The sequence below is a fragment of the Schistocerca piceifrons genome, chromosome 6, assembly GCF_021461385.2.
Source record: "Schistocerca piceifrons isolate TAMUIC-IGC-003096 chromosome 6, iqSchPice1.1, whole genome shotgun sequence".
Lineage (NCBI taxonomy): Eukaryota > Metazoa > Arthropoda > Insecta > Orthoptera > Acrididae > Schistocerca > Schistocerca piceifrons.
The window spans coordinates 20,918,421-20,946,354 of NC_060143.1; the positions used below are offsets into that span (position 1 = coordinate 20,918,421).

Here is a 27,934-nt window from a genome sequence, read left to right on the forward strand (position 1 = left end):
AAGCTACGGCCAAGAGGGTACATGATGACCTCTCCACGACGGACTAGCTACTGTGCTGGATATTGGATGTGGAAAAATCCAATATTGTCATGTGATCAAAAGAGGACAGTGGACTATGGAAGTAGATGGTGTTCCCTGTAATGTGTCCATGCCCAGAAAACCAGTCTGCAGGTTGAGCCATGGCAATAAGGTCCAGAAGGTCTAAGTGGACAATGGATATATGGTGCATCACGTAAGGCATCCTGCCCCAAATGGCCCGCACTTTAGAAAATTTTGGAAGATGTGGAGGTCAAACCATAAAAGGGTACCATAACTCATTAGGCTGAAAAATGGGAACTCCTTTTGGTCACCTCTCATGACAGGCAGGAATACCTTGGGCCTATTGTAACACCGAACCCAAGGGGAGGGGGGGGGGGGGGGGAGGTATTGGTTTGCAGAATATAAAAGGAAGTAGTGCTGCAAAGGCTGGGACCTGTGGTAGCTAAGCACATACTCACAAGAGAGTTATGAGCCCCCACAGTGCAGAGGGTGGGGGGTCAGAAGATACCTGCTGCCTATCGTATTTCTGCAATAGTACGTGTAGCTGCTCCTTGAGTCAATGGTGTGGCAGTAATGTCAATTATCAATTTTTTTCAGGCCACTGCTGATCAGTGATGGTTGGCCTCCTGCAATTGCTGGGGCACCTGAGCGGAGAGGAGGTGATGCCTATTTTCCTCTGACATTTTCTCTCATTCAAGTAGAGTGCGTAAATTTGGACACTTAGCTGTTGGTATGGCATCACTGTTTAATGTTACTTACTATATGCCTGGTTTCGTTAAAAAAAAAGTGAAAAATATGAACTCAATGAGTACAAATACAAGGATATTCACTACTTAGTTTTAATTGCCTGACACTAATCAAGTATTACAATGCAGGATAAGGCAAAGTGGATTAGAAGTGAAATAACAGAACTGTGAAGGAAGCTGCAGGATCCGAGACAGTGGAGTGAAGCTGAAAATTATAAAATGTTACCATAATGAACTCAAGAAACAAAACAAAGGCAGCTTGGAACACAATTAATGATGAAACACATAAAAAAGCTGGACCAAACAAAGAAACAGGTATCAGGTCAATGAAACCCCAACAACTACAGGCCAGTTTCACTGATATCAGGTTTCTCAAAAATTCCGGAAATGCTTATGTATTACAGATTAGCTGATTATCTGGACAAATACAACATTCTCATACCATCACGGCACTGTTTCAGAAAGAGTAGATTTACAGATTAAGCAATGCCAGTCTGACAGAATACATTATACAGTCCTTAGATGAAGACCAAGTTGCATCTGCAATGTTTCTGGATCTCTCAAAAGCATTCAATACTGACCGTGAAATACTGATAAGAAAATTTGAAAACTATGGTATTCGAGGGCAAGCAGGGGAGTGGATGGAATCATACCTATGCAACAGAAAGCAATATGTATCAACAGCGGACGCATATCAGTTAGAAGCCGAAACCCTCAAATATGGAGAGTCCCAGGGATCAGTAATGGAGCCATTGCTGTTTAATCTGTTTGTTAATGATGTAGGTGTTGAAGACAAAGAGAAGAAAATATTGTATGCAGATGGCATGACAATACTGAGCAATGACCAAACTGTGGCACAGCTTGAGAGAAGAGCATACATATCTGCGAACACCACAGCTTAATGGCTCCTGGAAAATGGACTTCTCATAAAACCTAAAAAAGACTATGCATGCAGTGTTCACAAATAAAAAGAAGGCTGTACACATGGGTTTAGAAGTGGATGATTCAAGACTAGAAGAAGTAGAATCCACTAAATTCTTAGATATTACTGTGGATAACAAGCTGAAATAGAACCAAATTAATTTCGTCTGCAGAAAAATCAGCTCCATCATATTTATAATGAGGCAGCTAGCACAGTATGCAGACAAATACCTACTGTGCACAGTACAACATGGACTCTTCGAACCATACCTGCAGTATGGAGTGGTAGCGTGGGGAAACTCAAACATTCAAGTAATAAAAAGGATCCAGAATGAGATTTTCACTCTGCAGCGGAGAGTGCGCTGATATGAAACTTCCTGGCAGATTAAAACTGTGTGCCGGACCGAGACTCTAACTCGGGACCTATGCCTTTCGCAGGCAAGTGCTCTACCGACTGAGCTACCCAAGCACCTACTTGGAAGGTAGGAGACGAGGTACTGGCAGAAGTAAAGCTGTGAGGACGGGGCGTGAGTCGTGCTTGGGTAGCTCAGTCGGTAGAGCACTTGCCCGCCAAAGGCAAAGGTCCCGAGTTCGAGTCTCAGTCGGGCACATAGTTTTAATCTGCCAGGAAGTTTCAATAAAAAGGATGTTCAGACTAAAAAAAAGTCAAAACTGTATTAAGACAAAAGACTTCTGAAACATGCAGAAACTGCTTTAAAAGCCTAGGCGTCTTAACTTTTTCCTCCTCATACATAGATAAAACTATACTATATGTCACAGGAGAGAGTGCAAGGCAGACTACAAATGCTAGTGTTTACACCCACAATACACGGAGGAAGAATGACATACAAAGCATACCCCACTAACTGACAATGCTTGAAGAAGTGCCCCAGTACTCAGGTATTAAATTATTAAGAAGTCTGTCTAAAAAATTGCATGACGACATACATGACACTAAGTTTTCACAGAATCTAAACAGCTATCTGATGGAAAAGGAATTTTACAGTGTTCACAATAAATTTGTAAGGATTGTTAATTATAAACAATGATGTTAGAATGGACATCATGTAATCCTACAGGATCAAATAAAATTCAATTCAGTTCAAGATGAGTCATCTGAGACTGACACAGACGTCTCACATCACAATAATTTGTACTGTATGCTTTTCACTAATGCGCAAACAACAAACTAATATGACTTTCAACATGACGCAAAGGTGACATTCCTTACAGTGAAAGTCAAAGCTCAGTTGTCTTATGGATTGCTACATGCCGTGGCCTTAGGCAAAATCTGTAACCTTTACTAATAGCATACAGTGGGAATCATGGGATTCCGTGATTTATAATCGAATTTAAGCTACTGAGATCTGTATTTACTGAGTCTCAGTTGAATATCTTAATTTGGCCCTTTGCAAATTTAAGGGTTCCTGCAATACAATATATGCATTTCTGAAAGTAAAATGACCAACTAGCCACCTTCTCCTTTCACATACAAGCACATTATTTGAACCATTAAATGCTCTGATACAACTGACAGGCATTCTGAGGTATTTACATCTTAGAATGCTGCCTACTGACCTCTTGGTTGTGTATTTGTTATTACTCCCACACGGTACAAGCATTCCACTGGTAATATATTTTGAGAAAAAATTAGAAACCTTTTACTTCCACAATAATAATTGACTAATACAAAACATTGCAGACCTTTGTAAGCATGAAATATTACAGTTCTCAAGAATTTGCCTGCTAGTGACTTTCACTTCAACAGCCATCCACTCCATTAGCAAACAGTGCAACTTGAGGATTTTTTCACAAAGTTGTCTACAATTTTCATGATTTAGGCATTAAGCCAAGATCCTCATTACAGAACATTTTTGCTTTGGACCACATGTTAAATTTTCGAACAGTTCACATTTTACCGTAACAACAGATTGACAGCATCGAACTGCATTCAGTGTGGGAACCTGAGATTACCCTAAGTTTTACCTAGCCAAGTTCCCTGAAGTATCACCCAACTGCTGAGACAAAGGGAGAATGTTCAGCTTGTTTAATCTACAGATGCAATAATACCACACACAAGTTAATCTGGAAAGAGTCCTGCCTGTTTGAACAATCCACAATGGTGTGACAGATATCCCAGAGGTTTCCTGCTATTAACTGTTTCACCTCAACAGCCGCCAAACCTAGTCACATTAAGCTCAACTTGACACAGATTTTTATCATGATTTTGCATACTCCTTGTGATCCAGATAGTTACACTAAGAGTCCGGGTCTCTGAAAATTGCTAAGTTCCATTGTAACAGATAATGGAGCCACTCAGCATATGGCAACAAAGACTAGCAACACTAAGCAAGCCACTACTTGAGAGATGAAAGTTTGTTAAACCCAGATCTCAGCAATGGTTTTACTCCTTCATATGGTTGTCACACAATGCTACTGTATCTTGCTGCTGGATGTGGATGTAACTTTATCACTGTTATTGTTCACCCCAGTGCAACTAGAAATTTGGTGACACTGAATTAGATGGCCATCCACCTTACTTGAGAGGTGAAAAGGAAGTTTCCACTTCACTAGCCTGCATCTGTATCAATATTGCCACTTCTACAACTTATACTAAGAAACTAAAAAAAAGTTGAATGCTGGCAGCTGTAAAACTCTACCTGCCTTCTTGGCTACTTCTAAGCAGTGTCTCTTTTGTCTTCATATCCTTGGTCAGTGAACACCGGACAATTGCCTCCTGCCCTCTTACTGAGATAAATTTTACTGTACAGTTACCGCACACCTGTGGAAACTAGCAGTAAGTTACTAACTCATAAAATGGCCGAGAGGATTTGACACATGCTTCTTCCCTGTTAATATCACTAGTGGTATAACCAAACTTTTAATATTAAAAGTAGGCCATTGCATTAGAAGCTAAGAATAATTACCACCACCACCACCACCACCACAAACAACAACATTTATTATGATACCTATTAACAACAACAACAATAGCAACAACAGCAACAACAACAACAGTTATTACAATAGCTATTACAGCTCAATAAATGATAAACAAGAGATCCAATATGCAGTACGAAATCTAAATTCTACAAAACACTGAATAACTCAAACTCCGAGATAAATATTAACAAAAAAATGATGCAAAAGAACATATGCAGCCTACAAAAAAGAAGGGACAGAAAGACACAGACAGTAAAAGTGAACTTACAATGTACTGCAGCTTTTCCATTGCATGAGGCTGTTGTTGACTGTTGCTGTGATGAATTATGGGAAATGAACATGATGAATCACAAGTCAGTTGTCAGCAGCTGATCAGAATGTTCATTCGTAACTACTTATTAGTAAATAAAGTTTGCTTGTTTTCCCCCTCTAATGAGTTAGAATTTAACCATATCATTGGAATTTTTGGCTTAAGAAATACAAGTAGGTTATTGCAATGATAAACATATAGCTTGGGCTACACAACAAACGAAAGTATGACAGCAATCTTATTTCGTATATTGAGACACTGTTTTGCCACCTCCCCACCAAACTTTCACATTCCAACCTAACCTAGGCCCTAGGCTACACTGCAGCTCAAACCATCAGCATATCTAGTTTCCTTACATTCTCAGTCCTCGCCAATTCAAAACCAAATTGTCACATTACAATCTAACCATGGCCTCTGGCTATGATACAAGTCAGTCAGCACATTTAGTTTTCTTCCTGGTCTCCATATCAAACACAAATCAATCCACATATTCCACCAACAGAAATAATTAGATTCAGCAATTCTCATTGGCTACCATATAGCATTATCCGACTGGCTATAATCAACAGAAACAAACTGCCACAGCAGTACACATAACACAACTTCATGTGTCAGCAATATCAACATTTATTATTTGTTCAATAATAATAGAATTTTCCTTTACCCTGGTTCAAGTTACTTGTTACTCACTTTACCAACACCTCGAATACTTGTTAAGCAAATAAAAGACAAAGCAGATTCGGCTGGAAGTCCTCTTCTAGGCCTAATTGCTTTCCAACTACATCATGATCATAACATTAGTAATCAAATACCTTCTGTACGCCATACATTCCTATGGGAGTTTGAAATAAAGCAGTCAAGTGCTGCAATTACGTTTACATATGCCAGTAAACAGTGGTACTACCTCAAATATGTTAGTTGGTAGAGCACAAGACTTCTGCCAAGAGTAACACCCTTTCAGTTTTCACAGTTGGAGATTATATGCAAAAAATATGCACCAAAATGTTTGATGTTTGTCAGTTGTGCAACACACATTTTCTGAATCCATTTTGCAGCTTTAGTTGTCTATAACAAAACTGCAGAATGCACACCTCTAGCCACACTACATATCAACCTACTACAACTTCTGTTTAATACTCACAGGCACTTACTTCCCTGCCTAATTGAGATATCAGGCTATCTACATACCTGTCTGTCACCCCAACCAATATTTTGAGGATACAATATTCTCCTTACAAGGAACAAGCTTAGACTCTGGTTCAGCCATTTCTGGTTACTAGTTCATGGCCGGCTTGCATGTCAGATTGTGAACTATAAATGTCTCGTGCAGGTTGTTAGGGTGGTGTCTGTTACTGACAAAGTAGAATTTAAGGAGAATAGGAAGTGTAAGGGAAATGGAATGGCACTTAAAAATGAATGCTATTTCAGAAGAGAGAGAGAGGGAAAATGAAGGCTTGCCCATTAAACAACAATGCACACATACAACTGAGGATAACTATTAGAAGAAATGCATGTTGTCAGAATTTTTGGGACAAAAATAATTACAATGTTGCAAAACTACCACAAACAACAAATTTACATTCACCAAACCGGATCACAATTTATACAGTCCCCATGCTCAATTAGTGACAATTGCATACTCACAATGACACGGAACAATCTATGTGAATCGTACATTCCACTAACTCGGGTTTGTTCCCGAAAACGACACTAAATGGAACGTCCATTTACAAGTTACCACCAGAATCCACTGACGTGCAAGTACAATTTCCCTAACTATGTAGATATAAGTTAGCTATATTCACAACAAATAAGGACGACTGTACACCATACAAACAAAAACAACCTTTGAAAGACTATTTCCAAGACTATTTTTGATAGTTCTGATCTCACAGACAGACTGCAATTTATAAAATATTCGAGACACGATGATAAAATGCAAGTGTACGAGCAACGGAACTTCCGTTCCGTTGCTAAATTCAGAATTTAAACTGGTAGGTATAGTGATTTTTAAGGTATGTATTATGAAGTCATGATGGTGACCGTGAAAATAAAGCGAGGTATTCAGATAGATAAGTAGTTGCGTACTCCAACAGCAATACAAACACACTGTCCCAATAGCCAGAGCAACCATCACCTAAGATAAAAACTGTTACTTACCTCATCCCACTTGATGAATTTTTCACCATCTTGCATACACTGTGGCACAGAGACAGGTTTCAAAAGGCTGCATTGTGATGTAGATTTTGTACCAGCCATACTTCTGTCAACAGCACACCACAAACTTTGGCCTACGGATGCACTGTAGGCAGATTTTTACGCTCATTACTCCTTCCCAACAGCCACATCCTAGTGTCAAATCATAGGTAATGCTGGGGATTCGCGGACTTCTGGACACTCAGCTACGTTAGCTCATTCTTGTGATTGTCGTTGCGGGAAAATATGTTCCTAAACGCCATAATTACATTACATTTCATGCAATTAACTCACATCAACTACAAATCCGTGCAGATCCATACTACAGTACCTCTCGCACACATCATTGAAAACCCAGCACTCAACTCTGAGCTTGTCGAAACACTGCCGCCTCTAGGCCAATCACGAAAGCCGGAAGTACTCCGCACATTCCTAACTACATCCGTCAACGAATCAATATGCAACCGTGCTTTTGACAGTTCCTGTGGATTTATTTGCATTTACTTGACCACCAAAAGCTTTCTGACCAACAAGCTGTCAAATTTTAAAATCTCAAAAGCAAACTTTTTATCAAAATGTTAAATTGTCATTACGATTCACTGTATATCGATTGCTACCACTGAAATGAATACTTCAGCTGAGCAGCGTCTCAAGATGTTCAGCGTGGGGCGCACAGTTCAAATACACAGCGAGCATCGTTAATTTCGATCATGAGATACAAAACTTCAGAGACTTCTCAGGTGGCTTATGACTCAATTTTTTTAAATAACACAGTATTATTTCCTTCCTCTCCCCTGCACAGTTAAACTGAAAATCTTACTTAGAGTGTTGTAGGTATTAATTACCTAGAAGTTTCAACTTCGGTATTTTCCACTGTTTTCGCTCACACCTAGGTAAATAAAAGTGGGTTGTTGGTTTACAGTTTGGACATTAATAATATTGGCGATGACTCAAAAATATGCAGTTTAATAACTGTTGTCGGAAAGTGAAGGTAATTTCAAACTGGGTGCTCACAGATATGTAAACAAATAATTGAGAAACTATTCTTCCGTCAGAGAAGCCCAGTTGTAAGGTCATATTCATCATATTCATTGCTCAACAACAGTAATAATTGCTATAACTATATTTCACCGTTATATAATTTCAAACTACTGCTAATTACTACATTTTAACCAGTATCTTACATTATGTTTAACTACAGCTACTCACGTTTTTATGGAATGCGAAAGAACCACACTTTGTAGAACACAACTGTTAACATGAATCAACACTAGCAAATGTATAGCATCCGAAACAGTTATTTGAAAACTTTTCCTCATTTCGTATACCGTGCTAATTAGTTATTTTCATGGATAATTTTCACGACGTTTAACTATGACGTGGGATGTATCGACAGATTGACAAAAAAAACATTTTTTTCTAAGTATAGGAATATGACTACAATTTAACCATACTAGAGTGGTTTCAATTGATTATCTCTGGCCCCCTCGTATTGCATGCTCATAAACACAAAGAGAGGGGAGGGAGCCATAATCTATTCTGAAAATGTGGAGCAAAAGGAGTTGTCAAGTTACAATGAATTCAGCTTTCTTTTGAACTGATTGTGTCTGTGGCTTTATCTCATCAGGAAGATAGTCAAATACTGTACATTTATTGCTGCTTATTTGCAAGAATCAGGTGAAGTTTTGAATACTGGATGAGATCATTAATACATGAAATGGTATTTAGGATTATATCAAAAGACAGTTATGGGAAACTTATTGTACTTCCTTATTAGTTGCAATTAGTAATTTAGGTGACCATCCAACTCTATGACCAGGAAGTGAAAATTATTTACAAATAACTGTATGTAAATAAAACCTAATCTTCCAAGATATTGAAAGAGAAGTAATAGCCTAACAAGTATAAAGGTCCAAAAATAGTCAAAGCTTATATCCTTCAATAAATGTCACACTACATTTTTATTGTATGGAACTACAATAGAAAGGAAATAAGGATAAAGTTAACAAAAAAATCCTATTTATTTTTTTGACTATAATGCAATTAATTGATACCTTTTGAATTATGTTGAGCAATAAAAATTTAATGAGTGCTTATGAGGGAGCAATATAATGATTTTTGTTTTGAGCTTTTTTCTTTTATGTTAAGATCTCCATTGTTAAAAATGATAGCTTTGTGGATATGTGTCATTTGAACATTTTCTTTGATGAATAAATCAGCTTTTTCCTTGACAGAGTTCCTAATTTCCCTACTGACTGGCCACTATTAAGTTTTCAATTAATTCTTTTGCACATAATATTTACCATTTAGGTGGCTGATAAATGTAAACTTGTTTTCTGATAAATGTTCTTATAGTAAAGTAATATTTCTTATCACAGTGAAGCAGTTACACATCTGTGATGTGCTATAATTATTTTTCATAGTACTGTTTTTCTGAAAAATTATATTTTAATTCCCTTCATTCTCTATGGCTTTAATACTACACAATATTCAAACAGAGTAAGTTAAATTGATGGCAGATTTCAAGATTTTACTGGAAAGTAGATGTTTGACATGGATAGAATGTGTGTGTGTGTGTGTGTGTGTGTGTGTGTGTGTGTGTGTGTGTGTGTGTGTGTGTGTGTGTATGTGTAATTCATTTAATAATGACCCTTTCCTCCTAAATGTGACCTTTCCACAAGGGGTTTGGATCTGCATCCTATTTAATATGTGACACTCTTGGAAGATGTAGTGTAGGAAGTTCAGCTTCTAAGATGATAAGATGATGTTTCATAGGTAAAGAATGTTCTACTTCATGAGGGGCTAAAATTCACCACACTCTTGGAATCTATTTGAATCCATTCCAAAGTATGACGTAGTGATGGGCATTTATGATCCTCACAACCTGTCTCATAGCATTGTAATGGTTGTTGCTTTGTTTATTTTGAGATCTTTTGCGCAAGCAATAATTTTTGTCTGTTGTCTTGAGACATATAGGCAGCAATTGCAGGATACCACCACATTACACTCTTTTATACAGCATTTAAAGATGCATCTTACTACGAGGGCGGTTCAGAAAGTAGCCTCCGATTGGTCACAGTGCGGGTTGTGGGGGGAGTAGCGACGCCATCTGTGCGTTCACGCACTCAACATGTCAGTCGGCATCATGGAGGTAAAAATAAGAGGAGTTGTCATGACGTCACAAACTTGAAGCCGATCCAAGAGAAGGTCCGCCATGTTAGCTACCCCAAAACATTCGCTTCTGGTGGTTTGATTCCGTGTAGTCGTGAAGTGTTTTGATAAAAAATGCCGGCTTGCGTCGCTCACGGGTGTACTAATCGTTCTGATTGTAGTCTAAAGTTTAAACAAATCACATTTCATTCGTAAGTGGACTTATTTATGTGCTATTTTCTTATATATACTTGAAATTCTGATGCACTGTAAAGTTTTACAGTATGGTTTTATTTCTGTAATTTAACTTTAGATTTCCTATCAATCCAAGGCGAAGAGCTGTCTGGAAGTGAGCATTACACTTGGTTTTCACTTTGTGGTTATTCTGAAGTAACTGAAAAGTTCTGGCAAGAAATATCCTGGAAATGAGGACTAATGTTTTAAAATGCAATAATTTAATGTAAAACTAATGTAACTACATGTAGTTAATTAAATCTTCAGTAAAATGTGTGGAACACCTGTTACAGTGGTTAAAATATAAGTACTTAAATGGTTACATATTTGTTAAAGCAAAGTTCCCTATCGAAGTCCAGGCTTAGATCATTACATTAATCACTGTGTTGTCGTGTTACCCTGTAAATTTCTGTTCTTTGCCACACTGAATGTCATTTGGTAGATACAATTTAAAATGAAAGCAGATGTGGAAATTGCAATGGGCCTGACAATCTTAAATTCAGTTCTGTTCCTTCGTAATTTAATGTATTTTTCACTTCGTTGACATGACAGCTGGCTTGTTTATATCATCCCTGCATACATCTATGGGACACCAAAGGAAATAAGGTAAGTTTATTGCAAACGTGAACATTTAAAATTTGCATTTGACTTGAAAATGCAACGAATACAAATCGGTGCCTCTAAACTATCAATCATTGTTTTTGGAGTTCTGGCTTTATCAATTATCGACACAAACACAATGAAAGTGAATAGAAATGGATTACAAAAGCACGGTTTTCATAGCACATACGTCTCTTCTCGGTTATTCTAAGTGTATAAACAAAAAGGAATTACAGTACTGAGGCAAGAAGCGTAACATTTTTACGTATTACTGTATCAAATACGCATTTAAGACCAGAAAAATGTTTGAAGTTGCGTCCCTTATGCTGTGTTGTTCACTAAAACCGAGTAACATTTACTATATAAAACAAATATCACTTGCACACGACATAAATAACGAACAAGAAGCAATTGTAAACACTCGTCTGCTAATGTTTTGGGGGATCCAAGATGGCGGCAGGCCTCGCCCACTGGCTTCAAAACAACGTACAGCGCAAGTCTGTAGCGCCATCTCCCCTTATTCTACCTCCATGGTCGGCATCAAGCCGTGGTCGAGTGAACGTCGTACCTGCGCTAGTTTAGTTTTTGTGGCAGTTTGAAATGTGTGCTGCAATAGAAAACCCCGCCAAATGTGAAGTGCGTGCTGTCATAAGGTTTTCTACAGCCAAAGGATATTCTGCAGCAGCTATTCATCGTGAGCTTTGTGCCGTGTACGGACCAAGAGTTATGAGTGAAGGAGTTGCCCGTGAATGGGTACGTTTATTTAAAAGTGGACGAGAAAACGTTCATGATGAAGAGAGGAGTGGTAGACCATCATTGGTGACTGACGAACTCGTTCAGACAGCTGATGCAAAATTTCGTGAAAATCGACGTTTCTCAATGTCGGAGTTGTCTACTGGTTTTCCACAGATTTCTAAGACTCTCTTGTACGAGATAGTGACAGCAAGATTGGGTTACCGTAAGTTCTGTGCACGATGGGTGCCCAAAATTCTTACCGACCACCACAAAACTCAAAGAATGGCCTCTGCATTAGACTTTCTGTCACGTTATGAGGACAAAGGAGAACCATTGTTAAGCAGAATCGTGACCGGTGACGAAACCTGGATTAAGTACGTGAACCCTGAGACAAAAGAACAATCAAAGATGTGGGCACATTCAAATTCGCCTACCAAACCAAGAAAAGCCTCGCAAGATTTTTCTGCCAGAAAACTGATGGCAACGGTGTTTTGGGATGCCAAAGGGGTGTTGTTGGTTGAATTCATGGATCGTGGTACGACCATTAATCAAGACGTATACTGTGAAACAATAAAAAAGTTACGACGGGCTATACAGAACAAACGCCGTGGTATGCTGACTTCCGGTATCGTTTTTTTGCACGATAACGCCCATCCTCACTCTGCTCGCAGAACAACGGCCCTTCTTGAGTCCTTCAAGTGGGACGTTATCAACCATCCACCTTACAGCCCAGACCTGGCGCCAAGTGATTATCACCTCTTTATGCATTTGAAGAAATGGCTCGGGTCACAGCGGTTTGATGACGACGAAGAGCTCAAAGATGCTGTCACAGGCTGGCTCCAGGCACAAGCGGGTGATTTTTATGCAGAAGGAATTTCAAAGCTTGTGAAGAGATACGATAAGTGCCTCAATCGCTATGGAGACTATGTAGAAAAATAGTGCAAAGATGTAGTTGTAAGATGTATATATTAAAATATTTTTATTTAACTTGGTGTATTTTTTTAAATCAACTGGAGGTTACTTTCTGAACGGCCCTCGTATATTTAACATGAAAGGGGATTACAAGTTTGATCAATATAAAATGAGCAATATCTCATGTCTTTTGACCAACATACATTCGTGTTCATTCAATTCTAAACTTGCTTTCTTCTAATTCCAGTGACATTTCTGTCAATAGAATACTTGTTTTTACGTTGCTCTGTGACCAACATGACTTAAATTACTCACTTATGGACATGCTACTACTTATGTATAAATGAAGGTTGATAAGTCTTAGCAAATACTATGAAATGGAAGAAAATTTTGTTGTAAAACAAGTGGGACGACATGAGTGGTTCTTGTTACATTTTTGTGAGAAGTTTTATTTTGGTAATTAAGTGCCATATGAGTCACAGAAAAAGGCAGACACAGGTATTGTACAGTGATAAAAAAGCCTAAAAAAGTAAACTGTGGTACCAATACAGACTGATTAAGAAAGTTCACTAAGACTCTTTATGAGGACTGAAGACTATTCATAATCGGTTTTTAAAAATTAAGTAAACGTGTTGGTATGGACACTTTAGATTTGATACATTCAGGACTACCAGTCAGATTTTGTTAATGAAGTGATCACAGTGAGAATTAATGAATTTGAAGTGATAAGTATCACATCCTAATCATAAGATAATGAATGATGGTCTGAGCATGAAATACTGAGAAAACCGAGTGTGCAACTGGTGCTATATTTCTTGTTTCTAGAACAAAAATGCACTAACATGAAGATCAAAAATCGTATTCAGGGAAACTGAACATAATTTGAAGCCTCAAGAGTTTTGTTTCACCCTTTTAAGCAGTTAAGGAGTTATATGAATAGTTCTTCTGCCTGAAGGTACCTTGTTTGTCTTACTGAACTGGAATGCCTCCAAAGTCAATAGCTCACCACAATACTTATTCGGAGATGTTTTCATTTACCTCATTTTTATGTATGTCATGTTTTTATCAGTGGGATATTTACTGTCTATCTGCCATTTACATTAATTATTGTTCTCTTGTAAATGATTTTGCAAGTAATTTCTCTGATAATTGAATGTGACGAAATAAAACTATAGTTTATAAATTAAAACTTTCAACTCTAATCTTCAGTAAACTATAATCTACATTTTTACTTACATTTTTCGTCATCAACAGATATTCTAGAACATTTTGGATATGTTCCTCTTTTGGGATCTTGGTCTTGCTTATACCTCTGGAGTCACATTCATTACTTTGGTTGGTGTAATTATTTCTTGTACTCCCATGTAATGTTAGTATAAGGTGTCTTCCTTCTTTGACTGATTGTGTGATCTAGTTGCTATACTCATAACATAGTTTATTGACAGTGAGGAACATCCCTAAGTGACTGCTTGATAAGTACCTGGTGAAGTTAACTTTTCATTGCATTCCTGCAATCTTTACATTGTGATTGCTAATTTTGTGTGGATGGCTTTGGTCAGTTTTTGTTTTTGTATTGTTGCTGACAAACTAGGAAATGAAAGGACAGAAGAGAGTGAAATGTAGTGCCAGAAAAAGCCTACTCCTCCGAAATAACACCAACGGTGTCGCTGATCTTAATGTCCTCGTTTGATGCTTCCATTATCATGAGATGCATCAGAAACACTTACTCAATGAGCATGGAGAGTGCAGTCATCACCAATTAGACCTATCACTTGGTTTTGAGGCTATTCTCATTTCATACAATTGGATGGCGGAAATGATGGGGACTGCTAATCTCATGTGCAGAGTGCAAGCAAAGCTCGCAATTTGTAGTACCGTGATGAGAGTTCACTATATCATTTGGTTTGGAGGAGAATGAAGGGTCTGCATCAAAGGTTTCGTCGATTCTGTGACAGTCTTGGGTGCAGACTTCTGGGCATGCATTATCTGGTGGAGAATTGTAGGACTTCCCTTGATAGGTTGAGGGTGGGAAGCAGCTACTCAGGTAGAAGAAATGCTCGTGGAATGCCCAAGCGAATTTTTTAAGCTAGACAGGAGTAGTTATCTAGTGTTTGTTCGTGACCAGGGACAAGTGGGATAGGCAACTCTCACATCTGGTTATATAATGCTGCAACCGATAAGCAGCATGTTGTCAGTGCCAGTTCAAACCAAGATAATGATATTATCTCATGGTCACTTCTGGTGTCTGGTGACACACTGGTGCTAGTTATATTCAGGGTCACTCCCTTCCTCCCGGGATTCACTTGCATTTGATCGAGGTCACCCAGAGAACTCCTGTACTATGCACATACTGTAGACAGTTTTGTGAGGTGTATTCAATGTCCTTACTTAACTCGATAAAGGTCATGGGTGACATTAAATTGGCAGGAAAAATTGGTGCACATTAAAATGCAGGAAACCCCTCCCCTGTGGACCAATATGATTCAGACTCTCCCTCCCCTTATCATCCTTTATAACTAGTTCAGTTTCACAGGCCTCTTTATTGGAGGTCTGTGCATCTTGGAGAGAGATTCAGTTTCGTAATAAGCAAACTATTTGGAAATAATAACAATGATAAAACAAATTAACTTTGGGTTTATCATTAACAACTTTTTTTTGCAATACAATTTTGTACCATAAATTTTTGTTGTTTGTTCACAAATTTTCTATGGTTTTATTTACTGTATAAATGCAATGTAGAATTTTTTTAACTTATACAATAAGGCGAAAAAGTGATGGGGCAGCGATATGCACATATACAGATGGCAGTAGTATCGCGTACACGACCTATAAAATGGCAGTGCATTGGCGGAGGCATAATGTAGTACTCAGATGATTAATGTTGTTAGCTGCAACAGGTAGAAGAAGTGCTTTGTTGGTCCCGCACGTTTTAGAGATTTTGACCGAGAAGTCGTGCTACAGTGTTCTTCTCTGATATGCCAGTGTAGAACTGTATACAGAAACAGCTAAGTGAAAAATCCGTGCAATACGCAGTTTTATTTATATATAAAAGCCAAATTTGGAATTTTCCTTTGTGTGAGACCGTTTCTTCACGACTCGTGTGTCTATTTGAAGTCCTAGATTCGTATCAGCTAAGTGAAAAATCCGTGCAATACGCATGAATCGGTGATAGATAGTGTACAGAAGCTGGAAGAAGTGATAGACCATTCAAAGTGTAGTGAAACGGTTGTAAACGAACAAAACGGTAACTTTATTATGCCTAAAAAGTTTTGTCGTGTTACTCGTAATGAAAACAACTTTCGTCTCCCAGAAGCAAATAAGTTTGAATTTTTAACGTGTGATGAATATGAAATATGCGAAAAGAGCCAAGGAAAGGGAGTATTTTCATCAAATGCAGCGACCACAAATCATTTCAGTAGGCCTACAAAGTCCTGTAATAACAAGAAAAGAAATACCAGAAAATACATGGAACATACTTATCGTGCAAACAAGATGACTACCGATACATGTAAGAAGAACAAAGAAGATATTTTCATACTTTAAGACAGTCATGGAAAGGGCTTAGCCGACATTTTGTGTAACATGCAAACAATATTCAAGGTTAGTGGAATAACGACACAGGGTGCCCCTTTGCGCGAAGTTTTAAAAAACTGTGAACATTCTTTGAAGCGGGGAAGCAACTGTTTAATAATAGGAGGTGCTAATGATGTTTATAGGAACGAGGGCAAACTCGCCACAAGAGCTCTAAGAAGTACATTACAGATAATTACAGATGTTAACTTCTTCATTGCCAGTATCCCACAAAGACATGATCTTATAGAACAATCCTGTGTCAACAAAGAAATCACAGTTACTAATAGGAAATTTGAGAAAATCTGCCGAAGCCTCCCAAATGCCACATATGTGGACGTACCATCTACAGAGAGAAGTCATTTTACCAGGCATGGGATTCACAGAAATAAACTCGGAAAATCATTCATTAGTCGAGAAATCCTTAATGCAGTGAAGGCAGTCAAGGACAAGAATAGCATGACCATACCACTTCGACCACCAAACACAACAACTGAAAATTTCCAACAAGAAAATGAAACTGAATCACTGACAGCAGGTCCAGCACTAGAATCTCCACTTTCCTCAAAAACAGCTGAGATAAATGATTCAACTAAGACAGAAGTTTCCAAAGCAGCTTCAGCAGAAGCAGCTACATAGTACACAACTGCATCATTAACAAGGAAAAAAATGCCTGATGTGCCAGCAGCCAACGACCTTTCATCAGTATTGGCTCCTCCTCAGTCTTCAACAGTGAAAGACTTTTCACCAGCAGGAAACTTACAACTCTGCAGGATTTTTGGTACCCGGCCTCAGTTACAAGACTAACATAAGGCAGATACCTTCAGATACACCAACTTCCAAGTCTAACTGGCAACAGACTCGCCTCCACTGTCATCAACAGAAGAATAACCATGCCACCAGCTCATCTAAAGGATTTTTTAGCATCAGGTCTAAAGGCGCCACCAAGATAAGTGAAAACAAATGCCTAACAGTGTTTCACCAAGACATTCAAGCCATAAAGAACAAAGCACAACATCTAGAAGTAGAATTGGAAAATTTTGATAGCCAAATTTTGTGTATCACTGAACACTGGTGCAAAGGGAAGGAAACTGAACACATTGCATTAGCCTCATATGACCTTGCATGTTACTACAGCAGAATCTCAATGAATGGTGGAGGTTCATGTATCTATGTAAAAAAAGGTATGTCATTTAAAGTTAGATGTGATCTTTTAGATCTAGGTGAGGACAAACATTTTGAACTTTCCGCTGTTGAAATAATAGGACCTGGCATAGCAAAAAAATCAGTCATATTTTGTGTGTACTGCTCTCCCAGTGGAGACATTGATATATTCTTCTCAAAACTGAATCAAAGCTTAGACAAGGTTTCTGGACCAAAAGCAAATGTAATTATCTGTGGTGACTTAAACATTAACATGGTGAAGCCTGATAAGGCTTGCAACATATGTGTGAATATTCTAAGCTGTTATGGAATATCCTCCCTTGTTAATTGTCCAACTAGAATAACGAAAGAATCTTCCTCATCTATAGATCATGTAGCTATAGATATTGATAGTAAAAAATGTCATATTGTTGTCCAAAACCTGGGCCTATCAGACCACCTCTCCCAGATCTTAAAAACTAACATTCATGTAGAAACTCCTCCTAAACTGTGTACATACAAAAGAATGTTTTCCAAATCAGCCCTGTATGAGTTTAAATACCAACTAGAATATGAAGATTGGAGGGAAGTCTCTGCAGAAACCAATGCAAATCATGAATTTATCAAGTTCATGTCAATTTTTAAATTCAGACTTGAGTAGATGTTTCCCAAAACTCTTTATCAAATTAACACTACAAAGAGAAATCGATGGGCGACTACAGGTGTCAAAAAATCCTCAGAAACTCTTAGATATCTCAACTCCACAAAAAATAATCAAACTAACCCAGAAGTTCTGCAATTCTACAAAAAGTACAGGAAAATATACAGAAAGGTGTTGCTAGCCGCAAAAAAACTTTCAAACAACAAAATATTACTTGAAGCTGAAAACAAGAGCAAAGCAGCCTGGAACATTGTCAAACAGGAAACATCTAACTCTGCTAAAAGGACCTCAATTCACATATTACGAAAAAAAAAGATGTAGCAGTAGGTAACCCTAAAAAATTAGCTGATTTTGTAGACTCATATTTCAGTAGTATTGCAAAAAAATTACAGCAGAAATTTCCAGATACGTATGATTTACCTACTCAGAACCAGCCAACAAACTCAATGGTGCTCTTGCCAACTACAGAAAGGGAAGTCGCACTAGTAGTACACCACTTCAGTAGGACTTGATGAAATCCCAGTCTGCATAATTTAAGAATGTGTAGACTCCATAAAGGCCCCATTAACAGACATAATTAATGAATCTTTCGAATCTGGATACTTTCCAGAGTACCTAAAACAAGCAAAAGTTATACCTATTCCTAAAAACGGAGATGTGGAAAATGTAGAGAACTACAGGCCGATTTCTATATGTCTATCATTTCTAAAATAATAGAAATACTAGTCAAAAAGAGACTGCTAAATTACCTGAATAAATATAACCCTCTTTCCAATGACCAATTTGGTTTTAGGCCCGGAAAAGGCACACAATCTGCTGTAGCACAGTTCACTAAAGTAATTTTAGAAGCACTGGACAAAGGCGAAAATGTAAGTGGTATATTTTTAGACTTGTCCAAGGCCTTTGATACAGTTGACCACAAAATCTTACTTCATAAATTAGGGCAAATAGGATTTAGAGGTGTGACAAAGAAGTGGTTCAAATCATACTTGGAAAACAGAGTTCAACGAGTTGAGATATCACAAGTTCCAAACAATTCCCTTGTAAAACACCTGTCTGACCCAGAAAATGTGAATATAGGCGTCCCACAGGGAAGTGTATTAGGCCCAATATTGTTTCCTATATTCATTAACGACTTCCCACAAAGTACACTCCTGGAAATGGAAAAAAGAACACATTGACAACGGTGTGTCAGACCCACCATACTTGCTCCAGACACTGCGAGAGGGCTGTACAAGCAATGATCACACGCACGGCACAGCGGACACACCAGGAACCGCGGTGTTGGCCGTCGAATGGCGCTAGCTGCGCAGCATTTGTGCACCGCCGCCGTCAGTGTCAGCCAGTTTGCCGTGGCATACGGAGCTCCATCGCAGTCTTTAACACTGGTAGCATGCCGCGACAGCGTGGACGTGAACCGTATGTGCAGTTGACGGACTTTGAGCGAGGGCGTATAGTGGGCATGCGGGAGGCCGGGTGGACGTACCGCCGAATTGCTCAACACGTGGGGCGTGAGGTCTCCACAGTACATCGATGTTGTCGCCAGTGGTCGGCGGAAGGTGCACGTGCCCGTCGACCTGGGACCGGACCGCAGCGACACACGGATGCACGCCAAGACCGTAGGATCCTACGCAGTGCCGTAGGGGACCGCACCGCCACTTCCCAGAAAATTAGGGACACTGTTGCTCCTGGGGTATCGGCGAGGACCATTCGCAACCGTCTCCATGAAGCTGGGCTACGGTCCCGCACACCGTTAGGCCGTCTTCCGCTCACGCCCCAACATCGTGCAGCCCGCCTCAGGTGGTGTCGCGACAGGCGTGAATGGAGGGACGAATGGAGACGTGTCGTCTTCAGCGATGAGAGTCGCTTCTGCCTTGGTGCCAATGATGGTCGTATGCGTGTTTGGCGCCGTGCAGGTGAGCGCCACAATCAGGACTGCATACGACCGAGGCACACAGGGCCAACACCCGGCATCATGGTGTGGGGAGCGATCTCCTACACTGGCCGTACACCACTGGTGATCGTCGAGGGGACACTGAATAGTGCACGGTACATCCAAACCGTCATCGAACCCATCGTTCTACCATTCCTAGACCGGCAAGGGAACTTGCTGTTCCAACAGGACAATGCACGTCTGCATGTATCCCGTGCCACCCAACGTGGTCTAGAAGGTGTACGTCAACTACCCTGGCCAGCAAGATCTCCGGATCTGTCCCCCATTGAGCATGTTTGGGACTGGATGAAGCGTCGTCTCACGCGGTCTGCACGTCCAGCACGAACGCTGGTCCAACTGAGGCGTCAGGTGGAAATGGCATGGCAAGCCGTTCCACAGGACTACATCCAGCATCTCTACGATCGTCTCCATGGGAGAATAGCAGCCTGCATTGCTGCGAAAGGTGGATATACACTGTACTGTTGCCTGTGTCTATGTGCCTGTGGTTCTGTCAGTGTGATCATGTGATGTATCTGACCCCAGGAATGTGTCAATAAAGTTTCCCCTTCCTGGGACAATGAATTCACGGTGTTCTTATTTCAATTTCCAGGAGTGTATTAGACATGGAGAAAAAATACTTTTTGCTGATGACAGCAACATAGTAATAACAGGTGAAAATCCAACACAACTGTCAGAAAGAGCAAACGAGGCTCTCAATGATGTCCACAACTGGTCATTAAAAAATAAAGTAACTCTAAATGTAAAGAAAACTAACTATATTAACTTCCAATTGAAAAAAAACACAATACCACTAGAATAAAAGTTGATAATAATGAATTAGAATGTGTAACAAGTACCAAATTCTTAGGGATGAATGTAGACAGCCAGTTGAAATGGACAAACCATGTCAACATTTTGGCTAAGAAATTATCCACAGCATGCTATGCTCTTAGAATCCTTGCACCGGTATGCAATAATACCTGTCTTAAAATAATATATTATGGATATCTACACTCAGTCCTCAGCTATGGGATCATGTTTTGGCGAACAAGTGCCAGTAACATACAAACTGTGTTCAAAGTACAAAAAAGAGCCATAACGATAATAACAAACAGCAACAACAGGGCCCACTGTCTAGAATTATTTAGAAAGCTAGGCATTCTAACTGTTTCTTGTGGGTATATCTTTCAGAACATAATGTTCATTAAGAAAAATCTCAACATGTACAACACAAACAGCCTAATACATGACCATGAAACAAGAGCTTGTCACCACCTCCATCTAGATAGAAAGAACAAGGCAAAGACGCGAAAAAGTATACTTTGTAATGGGATAAAACTGTATAACAAATTACCACAGGAAATTAAAGTAATAAATGAGCCCCTCACTTTCAGACAAAAGCTTAAAAACTCCGTAGTAAGTAAAAGTTGTTATACTGTAAAAGAATATTTAACATAGATGTAGATTATTAGCAACATATGACATTATCACCAAAATATTATGTAATTATAAATGTGTGTATGACTAGTTATAAAAACTACACAAAATATGAGAAACCTGTTTCATTGTAAATGTAAATGTGTGCTCATGTGCTGTAAACTGACGACATCCGTACAATATTTATTGTTCCACGGATGAATAAATAAATAAATAAATAAATATCTTATTGTTTGCATCGCTTCTGCGTAATCATTCATTCATTGTCTCAGTACCAATTTGTATTGTAATACACTGTAAAATTTCGAATATTCGCAAGCACTTTTATCATCAATTGTAGGTTTAAACCTACATGTGCTCATTTAAAATTTTTGAGAACTGTAGGCCTATCCTCATTTAAAATAATCTTTCTCTAATTTCTTGGTACAATCACGTGAGAAATAGGCTATTTTTGAGAATTTTCGGACGGATGTAAAACTATATTTTTGTACGATACCGGTACGAGTGTTTTGGATACGTAACTAATTTCACAGAAATTCAGTGTTTGCGGTTCACAGTTACTGTCAAAAACACATCACACAGGAATTTCATTGTGTATCAACGCAAATAAACGTGCGTTTTTGAGAATTTTCGGAAGCTATCATCGTCCTTTGCACTCTCTATGAGTAATTTGCAGGAAACTGGCGTGTGTGATTCAGTTACTGTAGCAGATATTCTAACTAGCATGTTGTGTGACATATAGTTTTCCCTTAAAGAGGAGTAGCCGTATATATATGCTATATTAATCGTAAATTAACTCTGTTTTAGAATGAAGAAGAAAGGAAGATTGGGTTTAATGTCCCCACTGACATCGACGTCATCAGAGATGGAGCACAAGATCAGATTGTGTCAAGGATGGGGTAGGAAATAGGTGTACCCTTTCGAAGAACCCATCACGGCATTTGCCTTGAGCGACTTAGGGAAATGACGGAAAACCTAAATCTGGATGGCCGAACACGGGTTTGAACCATCGTCCTCCCGAATGTGAGTCCATCTGTTTTCGAGTGTGCTAGCAAGTATAATAAACCTCAAAATGTTTTAGGAAAATAGTAATTTCTACCAGAAGTTTTTCGGTTGCCCTAATAGAAATCTTGTTTTGAGTATCTGCTGCAGTTCTTAGAGGGAATTAGCAACCTTTTATCTCGACAGACTGAAAGATAATCAGATGGCTTCGTTTAAAGTTATTTGTTCACTGTCCAATAGGCTAATACATTGCATCAGCCAAAATGCAGCCTCATTGTGAATGCTGTTCTTGAACAGAGGATGAGTTGGTTGTCGTTTGTAAGAAGCTGGAAATTTCTCTGAACACTGTCAAACGATTGGCAGCCATTGCGAATAGGTGTGTTGGAAGAGCTCGCGAGAGTTATGTACTTGTGATACCTATAGCAAAGGTACCTGAAGTACTGTCATGTGCAGTGGATCCTGTCTCCTCTGCAGAAAATATAGGATCTGTCTTAGCCATTCATTTGACTGCGAGTGCCATGTCAGTGGTTGATCTAGGCGTATTGTATAGGGTGAAAGGGGACCAGGGAGGAATCAGAACATTGTACCCACCCCGCTAAGCAAGTTCGAGGTGCTATCTTTCCATGAAAATGAAACTGAGCCAGTGGGACTCCCTTCATCTACTTTGAGGAAACCTGTTTCGTCTGTTGTCTAGAGGAGGCAAACAAAGAAGGATAGGGGTCTATTAATCGTTGGCAGTTCAGACGTGTGGTGAATGGTAGTACCCCTTAGGGAAATGTGAGCAAGAGACAGGAGAGGAAGCTAAGTGCACTGGAGGCCTTATTCAACATGTTGAAGAGGCTACTCCAAAAGCTATTGAGGGAAGAGAGTGCACACTGGAAATAAATTATGCCTGTCGTCTGGGCTCCGATGTCATACATGGGTCACTTCAACGACTGGCAGAGAAGGTTGGGAGGACCAGCCTTGCACATGGAGTTTCAACGAAGCTCATAATTTGCAGTATTATCCCCAGGACTGATTGTGGCCCTCTGGTTCTGAGTTGAGCGGAAGGATTGAACCATAACTTCGAAGGTTCTGTGACAAATTAGGCTGCAACTTCCTGGACTTGCGCCATTAGGGTTGAGAATTGTGGGGTCTCTCTTAATGGGTCACACAGTGAAGGGCCAAAGAAACTGGTATAGGCACGCTATTCAAATATAGAGATACATAAACAGGCAGAATACGGCGCTGCGGTCGGCAGCGTCAATATAAGACAAGTGTATGACGAGTGTACTGTGAATATCACGAATCCGGTAAAATATCAAGTCTCCGACATCACTGCGGCTGGAAAAAGTTCCTGCAAGAATGGGAACAACGGCGACTGAAGAGAAACTTTCAACATGACAGAAGTGCAACCCTTCCGCAAATTGCTGCACATTTCAGTGCTGGGCCATCAACAAGTGTCTGCAAGCAAACCATTCAATGAAACATCATCGATATGGGCTTTTGAAGCCTGTGTACTATTGATGACTGCACGACACAAAGCTTTATGTCTCGCATGGGCCCATCAGCACCGACATTGAACTGTTGATGACTGGTAACATGTTGCCTGGTCAGAGAACTCTCGATTAGAATTGTATCGAGTGGATAGACATGTACGGGTATGCAGACAACATCATGAATCCATGGACCCTGCATGTCAGCAGGGGACTGTTCAAGTTGGTGGAGGCTCTGCAGTGGTTTTAATTTTTATTTATTTACTTACACGCAAGTTCCGTAGGACCAAATTGAGGAGCAAATCTCCAAGGTCATAGAACGTGTCAATACATGAACTTACAACATAAAAGTAATAACAGATAAAAATAAATGTTCATGAACCTGAAAAAAATTCAGTCCGTAAGTTTAAGTAAACGCTATCAGCAATAAAATAAGAATCAGCTTAATTTTTCAAGGAACTCCTCGACAGAATAGAAGGAGTGACCCATGCGGAAACTCTTCAGTTTCGATTTGAAAGCGCGTGGATTACTGCTAAAATTTTTGAATTCGAGTGGCAGCTTATTGAAAATGGATGCAGCAGTATACTGCACACCTTTTTGCACAAGAGTTAAGTAAGTCCGATCAAAATGCAGGTTTGATTTCTGCCGAGTATTAACCGAGTGAAAGCTGTTTATTCTTGAGAATAAACTAATATTGGTAACAAGAAACGACAATAAGGAACATGCATATTGAGAGGCCAATGTCAAAATACCCAGACTTGTGAACAGAGGTCGACAAGAGGTTCGTGAACTCACACCACTTATTGCTCGAACCGCCCGTTTCTGAGCCAAAAATATCCTTGTAGAATGAGAAGAGTTACCCCAAAATATAATACCATATGACATAAGTGAATGAAAATAAGCAAAGTAGACTAATTTACGTGTTGAAGTATCACTCACTTTTGATACCGTTCGAATAGTAAAAATGGCAGTCTTAAGTCTTTGAAAAAGTTCCTGAACGTGGGCTTTTCACGACAGCCCACTATTGCACTATTTGAAACCAAGTCAATGTTGCATCCTTTACTATCAAGCTAGTGTTATCAGCAAACAGATATATTTTAGAGTTACCCCTAATACTGGGGGGGGGGGGGGCATATAATTTATATAAATAAGGAACAGGAGCGTTCCCAACACTGATCGCTAGGACACCCTCCACTTGACAGTACCCCACTCAGGTCCCACATCACAGCCGTTATCAACATTGTGAATAATGACCTTTTGTTGTCTGTTGCTAAAGTAAGAGGTGAACCAGTTGTGAGCTACTCCCCGTATTCTGTAATGGTCCAGCTTCTGGAGCAATATTTTGTGATCAACGCAATCAAATGCCTTAGTTGAATCAAAAATTGCGCCAAGCGTTCGAAACTTTTTGTTTAGCCCATCCAGTACCTCACAGAGAAAAGAGAATATAGCATTTTCAGTCGTTAAACGACTTCTAAAGCCGAACTGTACATTTGATAGCAAATAGTATGATATAAAATGATCAATTATCCTTACATACACAGCCTTTTCAATAACTTTTCCAAACACTGATGGCATAGAAATAGGTCTAAAATTATCTACATTATCCCTTTCTCCGGTTTTATAAAGTGGCTTTACCACTGAGTGCTTTAATCACTCAGGAAACTGACCATTCCTAAAGGAAAAATTACAAATATGGCTAAATACAGGGCTAACACGTGCAGCACAGTACTTTAATATTCTGCTAGACACTCCATCATAACCATGAGAGTCCTTAGTCTTCAGTGATTTAATTATTGACTCAATTTCCCTCTTGTCTGTATCACAGAGGAGTATTTCAGACACCAGTCTCGGAAAGGCATTTGCCAAGAAAGTTATATGGTTTCCTATAGAAACTAAATTTTTATTTAATTCACCAGCAATGCTCAGAAAATGATTGTTAAATACTGTACATATATCTGATTTATCAGTAACAGAAATATTTTTACTGCGAACTGACTTTATATCGTCGACCTTGTGCTGCTGACCAGACACTTCCTTCACAACTGATCATATGGTTTTAATTTTATCCTGTGAATGAGCTATTCTATTTGCATACCACATACTCTTTGCCTTCCTGATAACATTTTAAGCACCTTACAATACTGCCTATTGGCTTCTGTCCCGGGTTCTTCGGCCGACGTTCATCTAATGATTTTTCTGACGTTTCGCCAGCACGAGTGGCTGGCGTTGTCAAAGCTTCTCCCTCCATTGCCGGTGGTGAACTGGAGCCGAGCTCGCGGGCGCAGACTATATGTACCTGGCGCGCCAACGTCCGAGAGCTTCTCCGCGGTCATTTCCAGTGCGGTTCTCCTCTTGCTACCTGCGACGGTCGTTCGCTGCAGTATGGGAAGCCAGGATCCGTTTACCTTATGGCTTTCCTCTTTCTTGTTCAAACTGTTCGCATGTTTTTGTATTTGTACAGCTTCTCTGAACAAGCACGTGTGATAGTGCTTCTCTACAGCCAGAACTTCCGTGTCGGCGAATTTTATTACATGGTCGGTCTCATTCAGTGCGTGCGTGTCGGAATGACTGCAGGTTGGGGCAGGTGGAGAAATCGGTCGTGGCACAGCACGCACTGAATGAGACCGACCACGTAATAAAATTCGCCGACACGGAAGTTCTGGCTGTAGAGAAGCACTATCACACGCGCTTGTTCAGAGAAGCTGTACAAATACAAAAACACGCGAACAGTTTGAACAAGAAAGAGGAAAGCCTTAAGGTAAACGGATCCTGGCTTCACGTACTGCAGCGAACGACCGTCGCAGGTAGCAAGAGGAGAACCGCTCCGGAAATGACCGCGGAGAAGCCCTCGGACGTTGGCGCGCCAGGTACATATAGTCTGCGCCCGCGAGCTCGGCTCCAGTTCACCACCGGCAATGGAGGGTGAAGCTTTGACAATGCCAGCCACTCGTGCTGACAAAACATAAGAAAAATCATTAGATGAACGTCGCCCGAAGAACCCGAGACAGTAGCCAATAGGCAGTTTGTCAACAAGTGTCCACGAAAGTCTTAACAATTTTGTACCTTACAATACTGTTTGTAATGGGCTAATGTAGATTGATTGTGACTACTTCTAACATTTTGATATAATTCCCACTTTGTTCTACATGATATCCTTATCCCACTAGTCAGCCAACCGGGCTGTCCATTACTCCTAGTACCCTGTTTAGAATGTTCTAATGGAAAGCAACTCTCAAAGAGCATCAGAAATGTGTTATGGAAAGCATTGTATTTATCATCTATATTATTGGCACTATAAACATCTTGCCACTCTTGTTCCTTGACAAGTTTAAAAAATTTCTCTATTGCTGTTGAATTAATTTCCTACATAGTTTGTAATCAAATATGACATTGGTTTGAGTACAAAAGTCTTTTAGTGTTAGAATTTGTGCATCATGGTCTGAAAGGCCACACTTTTACTAACAGAATGCCCATCTAGTAATGAAGAATGAATAAAAATATTGTCTATGACTGTGCTACTGTTCCCCTGCACCCTAGTTGGTGTGGGGCATGTGCAGTTGGAGTGATATATGTGTGATATGTCTGTATGACACTGACAGGTAACGCGTACATAAGCATCCTGTCTGATCACCTGCATCCATTCATGTTCATTGTGCATTCCGACGGACTTGGCCAATTCCAGGAGGACAATGCGACATCCCACAGGTCGAGAATTGCTATAGAGTTGCTCCAGGAACGCTCTTCTGAGTTTGAACACTTCCGACGGCCACCAAATTTCCCAGTCATGAATATCTTGGATGCCTTGCAACATGGTGTTCAGAAGAGATTTCCACCCCCTCGTAATCTTACGGATTTAGGGACATCCCCTATAGGATTCATGGTGTCAGCACTACTTCAGACATTAGTCAGGCCCATGCCAGATCGTGT

The 27,934-nt window shown here is 39.6% G+C and overlaps 1 protein-coding gene across 1 annotated transcript in view; it reads right to left on the reverse strand.

Annotated features, from left to right (window-relative positions):
- The window catches only part of LOC124802835 (1-phosphatidylinositol 4,5-bisphosphate phosphodiesterase classes I and II), a 390,603-nt gene extending 383,041 nt beyond the window's left edge, over positions 1–7,562 (reverse strand). The window contains exons 1-2 of the mRNA XM_047263846.1: positions 7,487–7,562; positions 7,120–7,407 (exon numbers count right to left, since the gene is read on the reverse strand). Of these exons, the coding sequence (XP_047119802.1) occupies positions 7,120–7,218 (99 nt within the window). The 5' untranslated portion in view covers positions 7,219–7,407; positions 7,487–7,562. The remainder of the gene's footprint in view (positions 1–7,119; positions 7,408–7,486) is intronic.
- Positions 7,563–27,934: the final 20,372 nt, after the last annotated feature.